The following is an 18,452-nucleotide window of genomic DNA, read 5'->3' as shown; positions in this document are numbered from 1 at the left end:
CCCTGGAGTGTTTTGGCAGACCCCAGAATATCCCAGTTCCGGATTAAATAAATTGTATGATTTACTATACAAACAGATAAACAATTTACAAAAGACCCTCCTTTGTTTAAATACTCATAGAGTGTGTGATTTCATAAACATTTTATGCAGAAGGTTTTAGTTTGTGCTCTAAATATCAAGGCTCAAATGTCAAATGAGGGGGAGAATAATACAGGACTGAGTTTGAGCTTGACAGGGTTTGAGTTCAAATAATACATTTGTATGTATCTGACTCTAAGGAAGTCTGAGGGATGTGCTGTGAAATATCTTGATTTTAAAGTTAATCTTTGCAAGGCTGCCTAAGTCTTTTTCTTATAAAATTCTAATTGCCAATTGTTTTTGTTATACCCATCTATGACACACCTTGGAGCCGGGTGTCTTAAACAGGATCATTTCTAGGTGCTGTAGGTCTAGGTAAAACTGGCACACAGAACAGTCATAAGGTTGGGCATATTTCCAAAACCCCCAAATGTTCACCAGACTCTCTCCCATTTGTTCAGTCGGTTGCTTGATTCTCTCTCTCCCCCTCCAGTGCAGTTTGCATATTAGAGAATCTTCCCACTGTCTCCTGGGAGCAGATGTCGACTGACACCAGAAACCTCAGTTTCCTGGTTTTACGTTGGTCACGTGACTGAGGATGGCAGGTCCCAAGAGCTTTCTGGGAAATGTAGTTCAGACAAGGGCTGCCATGCTGTCTGAACCTATCACCCTCTTACCCTGGAATATCCAACTGAATGTTTTTCATCTCTTGGCTTGCAGTTACAATATTAACCCTGTGACTGCACATGGAGGAGAATATAGAGGGAGTGTAAGCAGACACACCCAATTCAAGCTACTTGTCTTTTCACACATCACAAGCTCCACATTCCCGCACCAGCAGCTCAGCACTGATTGGAGCAGAGCCCAGGAGTCTATAGGTGTGTAACGGAATAGCTGTTGCTCTGAGTGGTCTGTGTTAGTTATGTGTCTGTAGTACAGATTTAAGCTTCAGGTCTGGAGGGTTTAAAGAGAAACAGGTGAAGGCGTTTTCGTGCAGGTTGAGTGCAGGCATTCACTCAGGGGTTCAGCAGGGCATTCTGCTGCAGCTGATGTCAATTAGGATTTTCTTCAAATTTGGAAAGAACTCAGGAGGAGGAGTCTTTCGGTTAGAGCAGTCCCTTTTTCCGCTAGGGTTAATCTTTCAATTAAAGAGAGGGCTCTGCCCCACTGACCATACCCATGTGCTTTGACTTCAGTAAACTGACTTCAGAAAGTATTGTTGTCATTTCTCGTTCTGTAGCAATGCGTTCACAAGCACTTTACCTGAGCTGAGCCAGAATGAATGACTTTCACCAGCCTTGGATACGAGTCCTGAACTCTATGTAGGTAAATTGCTCCTTGTCCTCCACTTTCACAGAATATAAGGGAGCTGTCTGTACCTGGCAGTGGAAAGGTGTCTTTCTCGAGTTCTTACGGTCCACCTGACTGCGCCTGAGGCTGAGATCCACTGCATTGCTGCAGCATGTGAATTCATTACAGCTCCACCTGTCTCAAAGGCCAGAGCACCCTACCATCCACCACGTCTCACCTTTGCTGGTCGCGCCATGCTCTATGCCTTCCATCTTGGCAGCTTTGTAGTAGGTGATGCCCCTGATGACCCCAGGCTGGTGACCGGCCACCTTGGCCTTGGCAGTGGGGTCAGGTTTCCCCGGCTTGACGATGTCTTTCTTGGGCTTAACAGGTTTTTCCTTGGGGGGTTTGGCTGGAGGCTTGGCCTTTTTGCTAGGATACTTGGTTGCCTCCTTAGACTTCCCACCAGCAGTTTCCTACAACAGAGAGTTCGGCCCTGTTTAGCGTCATTTATATCTAGATGCCGCACAAACGTGTGTTCGATGCAGATTTGAGAACATATATATAATAACGCATTTTCTTTGCACCGAACATGTGCTCATTCTATGCCATTCTGTGCTTTGAAAACAGCTCTTAAAATGCAGTTATAAATAAGGAGAAAAGATAAAATAGTAAGAACACATTAGGGTAGAAATTTTGGGGTCACAGAATGATTCATCATAGCTAAACCCATTTAAAATAGAAGCATGATATTTATTTCCACACATTTTGAGGTGGCAAATCGTAAAGGAATAGTCTCCTTTAATCAGTTGACCAAAATACACTCCTTAAAGAGTAGACTCTGACACGGATGTACCATTAATCTTTGCTGTAGAAATAAGTGCATAAAGATTTGGAGCAATAGAGCAATGACCAAGTCAGAACTGTCCACTGCAACAGAACAGAAACCTGTCAAATGTTTGCAAGTGATGCTTATACTATAATGCTGTGCTATTCTATCTTTCAATATCATAAAATTGTACATTTTCCCTACTTCATTCTTTATGATGGATAGAAACCCCTTGTAAGTCATAAGCACACTAAATTATTTATTGGGCAGGTGACACAAATCACTTGATTATTGACATATACTGTATGTGTTTGGCTATGAAGCCCAATTCCTACCACAGAGCAAAGCATTCTGCAAGCTCTAAACACTGGGTGATTCCTTGCATGTAAAACACAAGGTAGGTTTTAATTTATAATGTGTTTTTATACTGTAATAGCAATAATATTAAAAAAATCATGACTGTGTTGTAGTACTAGCTAAACAAATCAAATGACCACTTAGCAGTCAGCTAAGCTATTTACTGAAACGCAAAATAAAACAAAATAGTCTAGTCTAAGCTGTTTCTAGTGCTATAAAAACTTGTTTATCTTGTTTTTTGGTTGCTCAGGTCTAGTAAAAAGTCTTGGCTTTCTGACATCAAAAATACTGTCTGGTTTTCGATCCACCTTTCATCACATTAAAAGGCATGTCTAGTCTCAAATCCTAATTGGAAATGCCCAGATTCATTCTGAATTCTGTGATTTTCTCTTTCACTCCCAGTTATGTGAAAATGATGCAGCATCTTGCCACCAAACTGAGTCATCCAGAAACAGTGTAACTAAGAACAGGCTGAGCATAGTGTACAATACCTGGACTTTACTGTCCGGGGCAGCAGCATCTTTCTGAAGCAGCTGGAGGCCCAGACTGGAGATCTCCTTCTTGATGCTCATCATGATGTCGGAGTAGTTCTCATAGCGCTTCAGCTGGTTGGTCAAGTTGATCACGCTGTCCTTCATAAACTCATTCTCCCGCGTCAAGTTGGTCTTAATCGTCTGGGGGAACAAGCAGGTGTTTGCACAAGGAATTAACTCTGATGTGCTCTGTGAATACTGGCGTGCAGGGTTAAATGTGGTCATTCTGGGATCTTTCAGTGCTTTCAACTAAAGGCTTCTGGCTATGATGACAAGAGCAGTCTGTATCGTAATTGGGAAAAACAAAATCGCATTGTTTGGCACAACTGGTCACCCACAGTGGACATAAAGATGACTCCCTAAGCCGATGTTCCATCCGGAACGGACAGGTCTCCACTTGTAGTGGTAGTGGTACTTGCGTTGTTAATTTTCAGTGCAGTGCAATGCAGACTTGATCCTGCTCACCTACTGTCTGGGATGCAGTTTTTGGAAGACAACTCTGTGAGTCTAGTTAGTTCGAAGATCTAACAATGAAGTCAACAATAAAATCTACAACCTCTCACTACGCTTTCAGATTATGCGCTACAGCGTTATAATGCCATAATGAGAAATATAAAAACGGCGTAGAAAATAAAATGAGAAAAGAGTCAAACATTGAGAAACTCTGATAGGTAAATCTGATACAACTACCCACTCAATTCTGCAAGACATATTATGAAATATGCTATTGCACTTAAGCAGTATGTCTTACCGCTCTCTCACTAAAAACATTACAACCACAAGACATCCTCAAGAGACCTCTTTATGTGCTCTTTTTGCCTTAGAACTGGAATAGTTGTGGTTTCTCCGGTTTCTTGGTTTAAATTAGCTGCACACAGCACGGCTGGCAATAAAGTAAGCACTATGGCTTAGAGGACAACCACAAAAATATATAACGAGACTGCAGTTCAGCCTCTTAATGTGCCTGCCAGCTCTAAAAATGAAATTGAAAAAATCTGGAATTAATTAATCTGACATGTAAACATAAATCCAAGAAAGAGTTATTCAGAGATTTCTCAAATCTTTTTGGCTGATAAAACTGCATTACACTAAAGATGTTTCACCTGGGCCATTTACAAAAAGTGCTTTATTGAAATTGGAATGACAGTTACAATCAACCAAAGACTTTGCATGATCAAATTACAGTACATTGACCATTTAATTTATATAGAGGGAACATAGAACTCTTAGTTCAGTTATTGTAGTTATTGTATTTTTATCTAAATTGACTGAATGGTGTGGAAAACAGATGTCAAAATATGTGATATGTTTCCTGTTTTTGGTCAATATTTGTCCCACATTTGGATTTTGTTGTTTTGGCAATTGGCCTACAGCTTGTTCAGATACTTAATTCTTGAAGATATACTGAAATGTATATGAAGACATCTGCACAAATATGAGCCTGGAGAATGGCAACAGTGCAGCTAAGAACTGTCTGCAGGGATTAGTGAAAACAGGCTTCCCTGCAGAATTATTATATTTACATGAATGCATCCATATTCATATATACAATGGTATTAATATTTGGTAATGTTTTGCTGTTTTTAGCAACTTATTTCTGAATTACTTCAGCCATTGAAAGACATCTCCCTTTTTACAGTATGTAACATTACCACAAATACTAACTTCGTTCCTCCTCAAATATATATTTGCCATTTATATGGGGGATAAAGTGAGAGGCAGTGGGATCATATAGAGTATCAAGGCCCTCTTTTCCTGCTCTTGTGTGTCCTAGGGTTGATCTAACACTCCTCACAGACAGGTGTCCAATGAGGCACAGCGGAGGTCTCGTCAATGGCGATCTCTTCACACACGCTCGACATTCACGTAAATTTCGATTGTTGTTGCATTGGCCTTTGTTCTTCTTACCTCCTCCAAATTGTTCATCTGAGAGACAACTTTGTTGATGTAGGAGTGAACTTTCATGAGGTCCATGCTGTACAGTGTACCCTCCAGAAGGTCCACCATAGACTGCAACTATGGAGTAAAGCAAACAGCAGAAATTCAGCTTGGGTAACCTATCCTGCCTTAAGGCCAGAGAAGTTAATTAAAGTCTGTTCATAAAACCAAGAGGCTTGCATTTGCCAGTGGTATGTTTCATGAAATTAAAGATCCTATGGCACCTCTTGCAGCTATAGTGATGCTAATCCCAGTGTCCTGGCTTAATTTCACTTTGAACATAAAAGAACTACTGTAACAAATGCAGGAAGGCTTATGGGCTCATTTGTCACCCTTCTTATGGATGACCACTACATCTGCAATTTCCAGTTGATGGGTTCTTGCCCTGTTTTGAGTGACTGTTGCATCAGTTGCTTCTGAATAACATCTCTTGTTTCTGCCTCTTCTGTGCTAATACTACTTAACACAGACCTTCCACTGCCTGATGCCTGTTGTCTTCCCAAGTAAAGAAATCTGGTCATGAAGAGGCAGTTATATCCAAGGAATCAACACAATAGTTGCAGCAGACTAAAGGAAGGCCAGGGAGACTGAATGTGTTTATATTGGAAGAAGCAGAGGCTAGGCTGGTCTCTACCAGGAGCTAACAATAGCATAATAAACAAGGAACACAGCACACATTTTCATGCCAGTTTCAGACACACACGATTCCTGGTAAGCGCTACATGAGCCTCTCCTGTTTCTTCCACTGCTTGTTAAAGAGTAGCTCAGCTTCCACCTTTACCTCCATAAACTCCCTGAGTTGTTTTATAATCTTAAATCCCTGTATATGGATAGGAGCTTATCCAAAACTTTGAAGGCTTCCAGAAAAGAGTAAACATAGGAATTCTGAGCCAATTAAGGTTAGAACTTGTAGCTACAAGTAACCTAAAAGCTACAACAATGAAGAAAACATGAAAAAGTCACTGATATGGATATAGGTTGCTATTTTCTTTAACCTATTCCTGTATTATAAACCATGTTCATTGTGGTATTGTGTTATCACCATAAGTTTTAAAACTAAGAAACAAGACCATACGTGGAATTTTGGGAAAGCCTCTTGTAGGCAGAAGCTTTAAAATGAATTCAGTTGAATTCCACACATAATCCATCAGTGTAGAGAGTAGTGCGTCAGTAATTCACTGGAGGTTGTTTTTCAGTGTCTTGATTAGGACCATCCTATTGGCTTATCTCTGGGCTGAGGAGTTAGAATCTGCTGACTGACCCCAGGGCTACATTACATACAGCGCTGTACAATACACCCAGCATCTGTTTCTTCTTTTCCCTCTCCAGATGGTGCATTGCGTGCCTTCACTCTTACATAATTTTTGTTGAAGGAAGTACACCTCAAAACTTTGAGGCTGTCAGCATGTCACTACCAAAAACAACAGAGAAAAACAGATACCTGCAAGTCCTTTCCTGTTACTGGTTTTCTTTACAAGAATCATTTGACTCCAATGGACTTCAAAAGCTATATTTAAACATATCTTCGTTTAACGGTACTGTGTGACCAACAATCCTTCTAGAAACAATCTGACACAACATTTGCCAACTGTAAAACAGCATAAGCAATATTCTCTCTGCATCAGTGAGAGGAACATACATACTCCAGCTTAACACTTCTCCACATCACTGGTCATCAATGCGTACCCAACCATGGATGAACACGGTACGTCCTGCACTGAATAAAATGCAGGGATGGTTAGAGATTTCTATCAGGCTTTATCAAAACAACAGTTGTTGCAGTCTGGGGAAGCTCCTGTCCCTCTGTGTCATTCAGTGTTAGTGCATGACCTCACTAAGGCATTAGCTGGCTTGTATTCACCCAAGACATTTGCGCATTTACTGTGAATCTCCATGTTTGGTAAGGCGATAGGTAATGCCACCACAGGCATTCTGAAACACTAACAGTGCCTAGAAATGTATGACTTGTAGAAGGCTTGGCATGAACATTGGTTGCCAGTGTAATAAACAGTAAAGGTTCCAAGATTCACTTTGTATTGGATGCCAGTTGTCAATTCCACTTGAACTGGCAAATCTAGCCAAATTCAGACCCTTGTTGTTCTTGTAGTTTCCGACACTGTCTGGTCCCTTTTCCAGAACCTGATCCTGATTGAGAGAGCTGTTCCGATGGATTTTAATGTGCACCGTCACTATATAAAAGCTTTTTAAACATGTTCAGCTCCAGGCTTTTACTACAGCAGTCACATGCCTGTTAACATCCCCTCATCTTCCACATGCTAATATTTTCTTTAGAATGCTGTTTTACAGGCACCTACCAACATGACTGATTTGGATACTGATTTGATCACATTCTCTAGCTGGGTCTTTTTCATCCATCTATCCATTTTCTAACCACTTCTTCCAATTCAGGGTGGAGGGGAGGCTGGAGCCTAGCATGTACCAGGCACAAGGCAGGAAACCAACCCGAACATGGGGAAGAACATACAAACTCTGCACAGACAGCACCCCAGGTCCAGAACTGAACCCAGGGCCCCAGCGCTGTGAGGCAGCAATGTTAGCTTCTGCACCACCATGCCACACAGCTTGGTCTTTTCACTTCACTTCATTTTTAACAGTGCACAAACGCAGTTCTCATTCAGAATTAGAGGTCTTAGATAAATGTATCTTGATGGTGGTATAATAAAATAACACAAGCAAAACTAGGAGCAGATAAATCACACTAAATGTAATAAATATACAGAGTATATCTTCTGTGAACATCTACTGCTCTGTAAAGCAATATCGTATTCTTGGTCTTTACAGTGGTAGCAAGATGCCACTGCAGAACAGCTTCTCGGTTCTCACCAGTATGATGAAATGGAAGCAGTGGATTGTCATGCAGCAACGTCTTTACAGAGTGCAAACCCCAGTGTGTCTGTTTCCCAGCTTCCAGCCAGTTGTCTAGACACCTTTTCCAAACAGTATTAGGCAACTGTATGTGCTTGCTTAAGAAATTAAACTCATTCTGGGCAGACAACACAGCAGTGATAAACAAACAAGGAGGCAGTTTGATCCCAGTCACTGAGCCTGACTGTGACCCAATGCCACACTTGGCTGATTTGAACGGAGCCCTCCTACGCCTCTATTGCTAGGCAGACTTGTGAAGGAGATAAATGTCTACATTTCCGCTTTCCATCTCCTACAAAAACATTCAAAGAAGAAGTGAAGAATCCAGTCAAGGAATGATCTAAGTTAGGAGATAGGTTTCGTATTTTAGATGGAACTTATATACTGTATACATCACATCCATTCATTTTCTAACTGCACCATTCTTTACTCAGTAATTATTTATTCAGTAACGAGTGACTACAGGCACCACCAAGTTGCCTAAAGGTGTCTAGTAAAAGATTGTGAACCCCACTAAAATGGCCCTCGCAGCTAGAACCCCAGGAATTGAACCCAGGGCGCCAGTCCTGTGAGGCAGCAACGCTAACACAGTGCTGCTCAACATATATATATATTCTCATATTCAATTTATTGTATGTCACATACACTCACAGATCAACTTTTGGTCAATGGAAAAGACTCACAGTGGTAGGCTGTGCATGGTTAGCTTGAGAAAAACCTCCATCAGGAACATTCACAGGCTTCAAACCACACCCACCACATCATCCAGTGGGGAAACCTAATATTTTGGCCAGTGAGTGTCTATAGGGACTGGTGACAGATATGTCCTACATCCCACCTGCAAGCTCTTTGTAAAAGCACTTGGTAAAACCACAGGCAGCCGCAGAATAATTAACGCATAACACACAGTAAAGCCTTGGAAAGAGAGCCAAGTTTACTGTGGGATATTTTACCAGTTTAACGTTCATCATGTCGGCCACAGTTAGCCAGCGGTAACCCAGGATTCGAGAACTGATGCCTGGCCTGGCTGATGACGTTTTGTAGAACCCTTCTCAACACGGTCTTACAGCAACAAAACTGGCATTCCCAAGTCAGCATGAGCACAAAGAGAGGAAGAATCATTCTTTTTGGGGGCGGAAAGGAACGATAGCAGTGCCCCCGTTTTCCTCGTAGCCGGGGACAGTCGGGGCGGCCTTACCTTCAGCAGCTCGGGCGCCTGCTTCTTCAGCTTCTCCATCTTCCACTCGTTCTCGCAGGGGTTGAGGGAGGACGGGGGCGCCGTGCAGGAGCACTTGCAGTCGGCGCCCGAGCTGACCGTCTCCACGGTGTAGAAGTCCTCCACGCGCAGGCTGCCGCTGCGGATCCGGCTGCAGGCGTCCTTGCTCAGGGGCCTCATGATGCACTTGCAGCGGCAGTCCGAGCCCTCGGACGTCATCCGCACCTGCTCCCCGTCTCCAAAGATCTGCCGGGAAGACACCGTGCTGAGTCTCGGCAGAGGAAAGCAGCGAGGCTACTGACACACCCTACAGAGAGCTAAAGGAAAACCTCTTTAAGGACAATATTACTCAGTGATGAACTTTAGGCCCACTAAATTAAATTACTCATGCGGTATGTCAATATATCCGTCCATTTTCCAACTGTTTTATCCAATACGGGGTTGCAGGGGAGCCAGAGCCCATCCCAGCAAGCAAGAAGGCAGGATACACCCTAGACAGGACACCAGTCCATCACAGGGCTCACACAGACACAAACACATACACTTACACCAGGGACAATTTGCCTACCAATACAGTATGCCTTTAGACTGTGGGAGGAAACCAGAGCACCCTGAGGAAACTCACATGAATACAGGGAGAACATACTGTACAAACTTCACGTAGACAGCGCTCCACGAACTGTGCCCAGGACCCCAGAGCTGCAAGGCAGCAATGCTGACCACTGTGCCACTCTTTCATCCAAACATTGAAAAGAAAATACACTCAAAACACAGGATCTCTGGTCGAATCAAAGACCCCTAGCTGCAAAAGGAAAGCCCACTGGTTTTAGCGAGACATTTACTGTATCCACTAGGGCAGACAGCAGCCTACTGCAATCCACCAGCACTGTTTCGGGGCTAGCCGATATCTTTCTGAATACGAAATCCATTTCTTCGAGGAAATGATTCAGATGAAACACCAGCACATTGAAAGTGATCCTTAAAGTAAAACCGCAACCTTTCCTGTCTTTGAAGATCCAGGCACATGGAACACATTAAGGTCACTGACATAAATTACATTATTGGTTACACGCTGCTTTGACCAGCTCCCTGACTCCTCCAGATAAAACCTATTAAGAGCTGTAAACTCAGTCTTCAAGGTGAGCGTATTGGTAGAGAAAACTTCTTGTTAATATGAATACAGCTTGAATTCTTGTTCATAGCTCACAAAGTACAGTAACTTGTTAAAAAAAACAATTGCACTGGAATAAACAATTCCATTTGATATAATATAATAATAAGTGAAACCAGCATTAAAACCTAAATATTTACAAGTAAAATAATTGTAATTGTGTTCAATAAAATTGATGAATTTTGATTAACTTAGCCTTTAGAAAGTCTCCTGTTAGGGCTTTATAATACAAAGCAACAGCAGCTACAGTATATCACATGGTGGCACTGACTTAATTTGTGGGTGTAATCATTTTTATATATCTTTTGCAATGAGGCAGTGGTAAAGAGTACTTTTTGTACTGTTATTCAAGCAGTGATTTCTCAGGTGCTCAATGCAGCAGACTTACAATGTCTCAAGTTCAAAATGAAATTTATTGTCTCATAAATTCAGGAATGGCCAACATATGAGACCCAAACCGCATAGGGTTTAAAATCGTACCTTAAAGATTCTTATCATATTTGCTTGATGTTCTATATCATACCCTACCTGCTGCTTGCTGACATACTGTAGTTCACTGCAGCTAAGTTGAACTATTTTTTTTTTTTTACAATTTGTTGCATATTGCTGAAAGTCAACATCATACAGTTAATTGATGTAAGGGGTGGGGTGAAGGACAGTTTTACCATAGGGCTGTTCTTACAAATAACATACAAATTGCTTTTTTCCAAACTATATTTTGTACTGTGAAAGACAACATTCACATGTGAGATAATGTTAGCATTACATCTCCTTTTACATCAACTAGGAACAAGGAATTGGCTGACCCAAGTAACAGTACTAACCCTTTAAGAGTCATTGTCTTGACAGAAGCAAACACACTCTAATGACTTTTACCAAATACCCATTCTCAAGCCATCCATTTGAATACAGCAGAGTTTTTGGATCTCAAGAAAGGGTCAACCATAACCAACAATACCTCAAACATACTAACTCCTGAATCTGTGGCAGCAGCTTGCCTGAATCATGAGGTAGCTGTTAAGATCTGTCCTGTTCCTTAACCATCTGGCCTCTTTGAATTAAAGAATTATGCAAGGCGCAGTACTGTTAAAATTAAAAGTAAAAACAACAAAAGCTAAAAACAAAGTGAGACCTTATGCATCGGTCTTAAGGTTACAAACGAGTGGAAGCAGTTAGTAGTTAAATGATCCAAGAAAGTCATCCAGTCAGATCTTGAAAGAAACCAGGGTATTGGCTTCAACAACATCTATTTATTTTTGGCGTTGAAGTTTAGTAGGAAAATCATTAATAATCCTGCATTAAAACTACAAAACTGCACATCGGGTGCTAAATATGCTGACATTTTGGGATCCAACCTCAAAACACATAAAACAAGACAGTTTTGCACAAAGACTGCTTTTCAAAATACTACTGCAATGTACCATTCTTTATTACTTTCCCGGTCCTGAAGCAACTGCCTGACCAAACAGGCTTTTTCATGTTTGGCAATTAAATCCAACCACCTGTGGTGAAGGTTTATATTATGTGGCCAGTGACCAGGGCTGTGGTTTAAATAGAACTGCAGCTAGCAAAAATAACAGTCCCCTACTTAAGAGCGTGCTAAAATACTGAACTGCTGCAGGTTATTCCAGTCCCTAAAGAAGTGACAGCAGGGCATTTTCAGTGACAGTGAAATTTGCTTTGCTTTTCGTTTATTTTTACCTACACATAATGCAGTGTTGTGGGTAGAGAGCACTTTACCAGTTATGCATTCAGTGAAAAAGGTAAATTCCTGGGAGTTCTGAGTCTATTCATATATTTTACATTTATTTTCCAATAATAAAAAAAACATTTAAGATCCTGCAATAAATACTGACGGTGATTTTATAACATGTTTTATTCTATTGGTTTTAAGTTTGCAAAACAGAGCAAAAATAAAACTCCAAATACAAAACAGCACACAGACAAGGAAAGAGAGAAAAATTCTTCAGACAAAAGAAACCAGGTGTAACACTGAAAACTGTAAGCTAGCTGTACTTCTTTTCATAAGAACACTTTTGCAAATAAATACTATCGGGGGGTGATCTACAGCACAGCCGTCTTAATCTTCAAATTAAGCAAAGCAAGTAGAGACACTATAATAACAGTAATGGAAGATACTGTGTTCTGGGTACAATCCCAATGTACACAGTAAAACAATGCATATTATCATGTTTCTAAAAGAAGTAGAAAAAACAATAAGAAGGAGGAACTGATACGTATAATGTATTTGCTACAGTACACAAAACACATAACTCACTTAAAATTTGTACCAAAAACCTCCAGCATCAAGCCACATACAGTATGGGTAATTGCCAGTTCATATCAAAAGAGCCTTTGTTTTACAGATGTACAGAGGAAAAGTATATCCTAAGCTTGAGGCTTGAGGCTCAAGCCTAGCAGCACATTAATAAGTCTTTATCTGGATTGTCTTCAGTTTGGGTCACTGCATCACAAAAAGGATATTATAGCCTTATAGTAAAAGTGCAGAGAACAGCATGAAGAATCGTTCCAGGTTTCAAGAGAGTGTCTTGAAATACAGTCTGGTAGCACCAGTTGTGTGTCATATGCCTTGGCTGACAGTTACAAACACTGCAATGACACATACAGAGAATGACGTTGTGTCGATTAGGGGAGAAATTCCTCCCTCACTAACAGCACTGCAAACCTGCAGGTGCCCAGGAGGCTGCAGGGGCCACTGTGTCACTGAGGGCCGACATTGCCCAGTCTGATCCATCCCATCCTGCTCTGGGGCTGGGGGATCCTGGTCAGAGTCGGCTAGTGAGATAACACAAGCTCAAATTTGCGATGCTGTAAGTTCAACCTACACACTTGGAGCAGGAACTTTCATCCAGTGGGGAAAAAAGTTGGCGTTTTTTCATTCTGGCTGAAACATGAGCACTCAGTGTGGAAACTGTCTAGAAATCTTTCAATTCCCCACTCCCATCAAATATGAGAGTCTCTTCACAATGAGATACTCCTTCAAAGACCAGTAACGGGAATCACCCATCATAGGCTTGAGCTTGGGCTATGTCACTGGTCGACAGTGACCGGGATTTTCCGAATTGACTGAGCACTGCTGAAAGCAGAGCTGGGAACGAACAGCACAGCGACTCCTGGTTTGTGGTACCGATGGTGAGAGACGTGCCTCTCCCCCAATCAGCACCGAGCCAAAAAAGAACATATGCAGAGGACTATCCCCAATAAAAACCACCCACCTTGTTACTCATTTAAATACATTACATTTAAGTACAGTACATTTAAGAAAAGTGTTCCAGCTATCTGCATTACCCATGATGTAAAGTCTTTCAGTGGAATGGCTCTGCTGTGTAACAGGCTTGATGCAAGGATGCCTGCTTTGAAGTCATGTCTCATTTGCCTGTCGCATGACTTTAGTTAGCATATGTGCTTTCTCCATTGGATTCATGGTAAAAGCTTTGTTCCTTTGCAGAGGTCAGGCTTTTGTTATTGAAGTCTGCTCATCAAGGTCTTTCAGTAGGTTAAAAGAGGAGCCACTTACTCAATTCCTCTGCAAACACCAAAAGAGTTGATTTTTCAGAGTTAGTGTTTATTGTGGTCATCAGCACTAAGATACTATGTTTAAAGAGGAGTTTCGGATGACCAACTCCTTAGAAAAGCTTCCCTCTGAGTTGTCAAATGCTACAATGACCTCCATTTCTTGAGGCACTTAAGATAATTATCCAAGTGGAAAAGATGAAGCTTCAACCAGCAACTCTAGGGTCATAAAGGGTCACATTATCTCTTGGATCAGTAGTTTCTTCCTCTGCTAAATAAGAAAAGATCTAACAGCTTGATTTCAGTCTCAATTACTAGTATGATTTGAGGTGTGAGTTTTTGTTGACCATTAAAAAATACTTAAGAATGTGTTTGCCAGAGCCAACATTCATCTTTGCACAGAGGAGGAAAATAGATTTATGTTAATCATTCCATGTTTTCGGAAACACGTGGAGGTTGCGGGATAAGTAAGATACAGTAAGAATCACATCCCTTTGTTTCATAACTTGCAGAAACGGTGCAGAAGACATTGCACACAAAAAACTAAACAGAGGGCCCGGTGACTTTTCTGAAAAGTTTTCATGCTAGCCCACATAAGGCGTGTACTATAAAACACGCAAGCCAGTTTCAAACTCATTACAACCATATCCAGCCACAAACAAGACCAAATGTTTTCACGTTAGTTTAATACTTAAACCGTGCTAGTGAAGTTTACCTCATGTCATTAGAAAAAGACTTCCTAGGATAAGGAGTAGCATAGGTAAATCTTTCACACTATCTATCCATCCTTAGTTTGCTTGTCCTGCAGAGTGTTATTGCAGCAATCATGCCAAATTCTAGCATTTTAAGACACACTAAGGAAACAGCATTGGCAGTCACTGTTTTAATAGACAAGCAAAATGTTTTTTTCGACGTTCTGGTACAGGATGTACTGTATAAGAGTACCAATAGCTTTCACTCTCTCCCTGCAGCATGTGGAGGGCAAGTATAGTAGAAAATAATGTTTCTAAATAATGTTTCTACATGCGGTAATTTGTTTAGTGTTTATTATTATTTTTTATTGCTTGTTTCTTCCTGGGAAATACCTAGAGGTTTTTTGGATTTTGGTGGTCATCTTGACATTATTTAAAAGTCGAACTCAAAGATCTACTTGCTTACAGTAAGGAATAAATAGAATAAATTAGGAATAAATAGAAGATGCTCTTCGCTCTGTTTACTCGTTATTAAGTAAACACTGTGAGCTGTCCTTTAAGCCATTTAAGGCCTCACTCTAGATCTGCTTATCTCTTTCTGTCATTACTCCTTCCTCCTTCTCAAAAACTCTTAAGAGTAAAAGAAGTGCAAACATAACATCAGCTCTATCACCCAAATACTGCATCGCATCATTCTATGATCTTTCTCTACGTCCATACATACATATAGAATATGCATGCTACCATTTGTGGTCATCTGTATGTTTTCTCCACTATATTTGCATTATATTTATATTATGCAATAGTACATACAGTTTTTATTAATAATAGATGTATTCAATCCATCAGCAACATAAGCATAAAACGTAAAAATAAGTTTGCCTATTTTGACAGTATTCCAATGATCAAATTTAATGCACAAGGTTGTCAATATATATGTGCAGGCCACCGGAGAATATATACCAAAGTGTATGTGATACTAGAGTATTTACTGAGCTTCATCCACACTGTTGCCTCCCCCTCTAGCAAACAGTTGCACTGTGTGCTGCTCTTCAAAGAGAAGTCTCTTTGTCAAAGCAAACGGACTGAGCAGAGACCTCATTAGCAGCGGAATGTGGCAGAGGACATTAACCTTCATTACAAGAGATTTACACACCATGCATACTCTTTTAACTGTCTGACAGGCCCTTTGCAAGGGGGAGGAAAATCGCTTCCTGCCAAAGTCAACAGAAATGGTAGCAGGTTAACAAATGTTTCATCCGCATGAAAACATACTAAATTTACAGATTTGGAGATCTTCCAACCCATCCGCACCACAGCCATTGTCCTGAACTTGATAGTGGCCTAGTTTAGACCCATCGCTGCAGCTCCATAGCAACAGAGGCTAAGAAGCTTGTAACCTAGTTGGAAGTATGGGGTTGTGAAATTCTCGCTGTTGGGATTGAGTTGGTTTGGTAAAAAGGCTAAATGAAACCAGGCCGAGCTTTCCGTTTCGTTTTTTCGTGACGTATTTTGTTTGGGGAAAAATGTTTGGAACAGGACGTATTTCAATTTGATTCAACAGCTTCCCGCAAGGCCCTAAATGGAGGCCCACACTGTGATCAGAATGGTCTCAGTTTGCACTGCCCCTATTTTCACTTGCCATTGGACACAAGAACACATCAGTTCAAAAAATACCATTTTTTTGTCTGAAAGGTTGCTGTTTCCTCTTCTGCTTCCCTTAATCTGGTCTCAAAGTCACTCTCCGTCTTTTCCAGAGGGGCCTCAATGTATGATTCACTAAGTTGTAACAATACAGTCCATTCAAGTCCATTCCTCTTCTTCAGTGCCTGTCCACAGCATTGACACAACTGCTTTTTTTTCCGAATTGCAGAATTTTTCGAACACTTCAAGTGCCACTTATATATCAATATATTTTATTAATATAGGATTCCATTGAGGGATTTGGTAAAAATGCATTATGAAAATGGAAAAATCATACTAAAGACACTCTCTCGATTTGATTAATATCCATTCCTTTTTTTTTTTTATAAAGTTATCATGTTCATTCATTTCCCACCTTTTAGCTTGGCTGATTTTAAATATCCATGTGGCCTTCAGTCAGATTCACTGTGAACTTAGTATCATAGATAAACGAAGATTGCACACAGAACAGGGAGCAGAAACAAGCTGTATACTGAGAAAGACAGACACAGCTTTCACTAAGGCCTCCAGACCCAGGCTCATAAAGCTCCACAGAAATCGCATACACAGGGAATTGAGGATATCCAAGCAAACGACAATCCCAACACTACAGTATATCCCAGCCCATGGCAACTCTCAAGCAACAGAAACTCTCCACTGAGCCAGCTGCTCAGAAACCTTTTTTTTTTTCATTCAGCAACAGATTTGGAAAAAGCCAACATCAGATGGGGAGACAGACCGAAAGAGACAGCTTCAACATTATAGCTAGACCGTAGGATCTAAAGAGTATTTCAATAATACATTTTAACATATACACATACTGTATAATAAGTGAACCAGAACTAATAAAACTAGACTTGACGCAAACCCCAAAAATGAAAAATCATTTTGAACAAAAACGTAGTTCAACACTTACTGTTTTAATGCACTTGCTTTCACTGAAAACAAATCTACTCCAATGTCTTTGATGAGAGCTGGATTTTTGATAGTTTGCCATATTTCTGATCTGCAAGCATGATTTTTTTTCCTCCTTCAAAGAACTAGCAAGTGCTGAACTAGCCAGCTTGCTGCAGCACTAACATTCAATGAGCAAAATGCTACTGAAAAACCAAACGTGGTCGAGTCAGAATAGCGATGTCTGGTGTGAAAAGCCAGCACCACACAGCACATTAACATCTTAAACATTACAAATATCTGCAGCATGCACACAAAATGGGTATATTTTAAAGTTAGGCCACCGATAATAATGTGTTCAACATGTTGAAAAGGTATTTGATCTTGCTATCATTCAGTGCACAATATTTTGTTTGGTCACATGTCTGGTAGTTTTTTCCTTCATGGAGTGTTCCCTAAAGATATTAAAAACAGTAAATTAGCAGTAAAAATCTGACAGTCGGATGAAATTTGGGAGATCTGATAACTTGATAACCTAATTACTTATCCATGATAAGAAATGCCTTACTCTCCCACTGTGCTGTGACCTATAAATGAGAAAAGACTGAATCGCACAAAAGTCTTCAGTTTTTCTCTCCTTGGGGTCTGCATTTCTCCCTCTGAGCTGGATCAGTGGATGTTGGGAGACGAAGGGAAAACTATTTTGAATTCATTCAAAGAACTATGACATTTGAATTTCTTGTCTCAATGAAACTATGTTGAAGGACTATGTGCTGTCCGAAAGATTAGCTAAAACCTCCCTCTAGCTCACAAATGGACTGGTTTGGAACCAGAGCAGAGCACTGTGTAATGACTCAAGCTCCTTCTTTAAATACGGTTGACACTCAGCCTGGGCGGAGATAGAGGAGGATGAGTCCCCAGCATTCTGACACCTAGGGCAGACAATGACAGCGGACTGCTAGCTTTCTATTGTTCTAGGGTTTCCATGCAGGAAATGGGCACAAGAATTAAACCAGACAACGCATGACATTTGTCCATTGTCGTCACTGGGTTATAAGTAGAGCTTGACTTTAATTAAGGGACCAGTCGCCTCCAAACGGGTTAAATCCTGACCTTTCATGTTACTGAAAAATCTCCTTCATGGGGTAGCTCCCCAGCCAATCGCTGAAGCAATGCCTTATCTTGAGTATTACTATTTGAAGTCCAAAGTATCTCATTCATTCGGCATGCTGATGTTGTAGGATATTGTAGAATCCTTTTTAGCTGATCGAAACATTTCATTGCATATTTTTATATTACAGTAAAAATATGAAAGAAGAAAAAGTACAGTATAATTAACAGACAAATTCAA

The 18,452-nt window shown here is 40.7% G+C and overlaps 1 protein-coding gene across 1 annotated transcript in view; it reads right to left on the bottom strand.

Moving 5' to 3' along the window:
• olfml2a (olfactomedin-like 2A) overlaps nucleotides 1–18,452 on the bottom strand; it is a 45,312-nt gene that overhangs the window by 12,210 nt on the left and 14,650 nt on the right. Inside the window, exons 2-5 of the mRNA XM_088940798.1 lie at nucleotides 9,110–9,373; nucleotides 4,996–5,103; nucleotides 3,046–3,228; nucleotides 1,607–1,844 (exon numbers count right to left, since the gene is read on the bottom strand). Coding sequence (XP_088796924.1) covers nucleotides 1,607–1,844; nucleotides 3,046–3,228; nucleotides 4,996–5,103; nucleotides 9,110–9,373 — 793 coding nt within the window. The remainder of the gene's footprint in view (nucleotides 1–1,606; nucleotides 1,845–3,045; nucleotides 3,229–4,995; nucleotides 5,104–9,109; nucleotides 9,374–18,452) is intronic.

The sequence above is a fragment of the Atractosteus spatula genome, chromosome 23 (assembly GCF_055471065.1).
Source record: "Atractosteus spatula isolate fAtrSpa1 chromosome 23, fAtrSpa1.hap1, whole genome shotgun sequence".
Lineage (NCBI taxonomy): Eukaryota > Metazoa > Chordata > Actinopteri > Semionotiformes > Lepisosteidae > Atractosteus > Atractosteus spatula.
The sequence above is the reverse complement of the archived record's forward strand: the minus strand, read 5'-3'. Positions and strand labels throughout refer to the sequence as shown.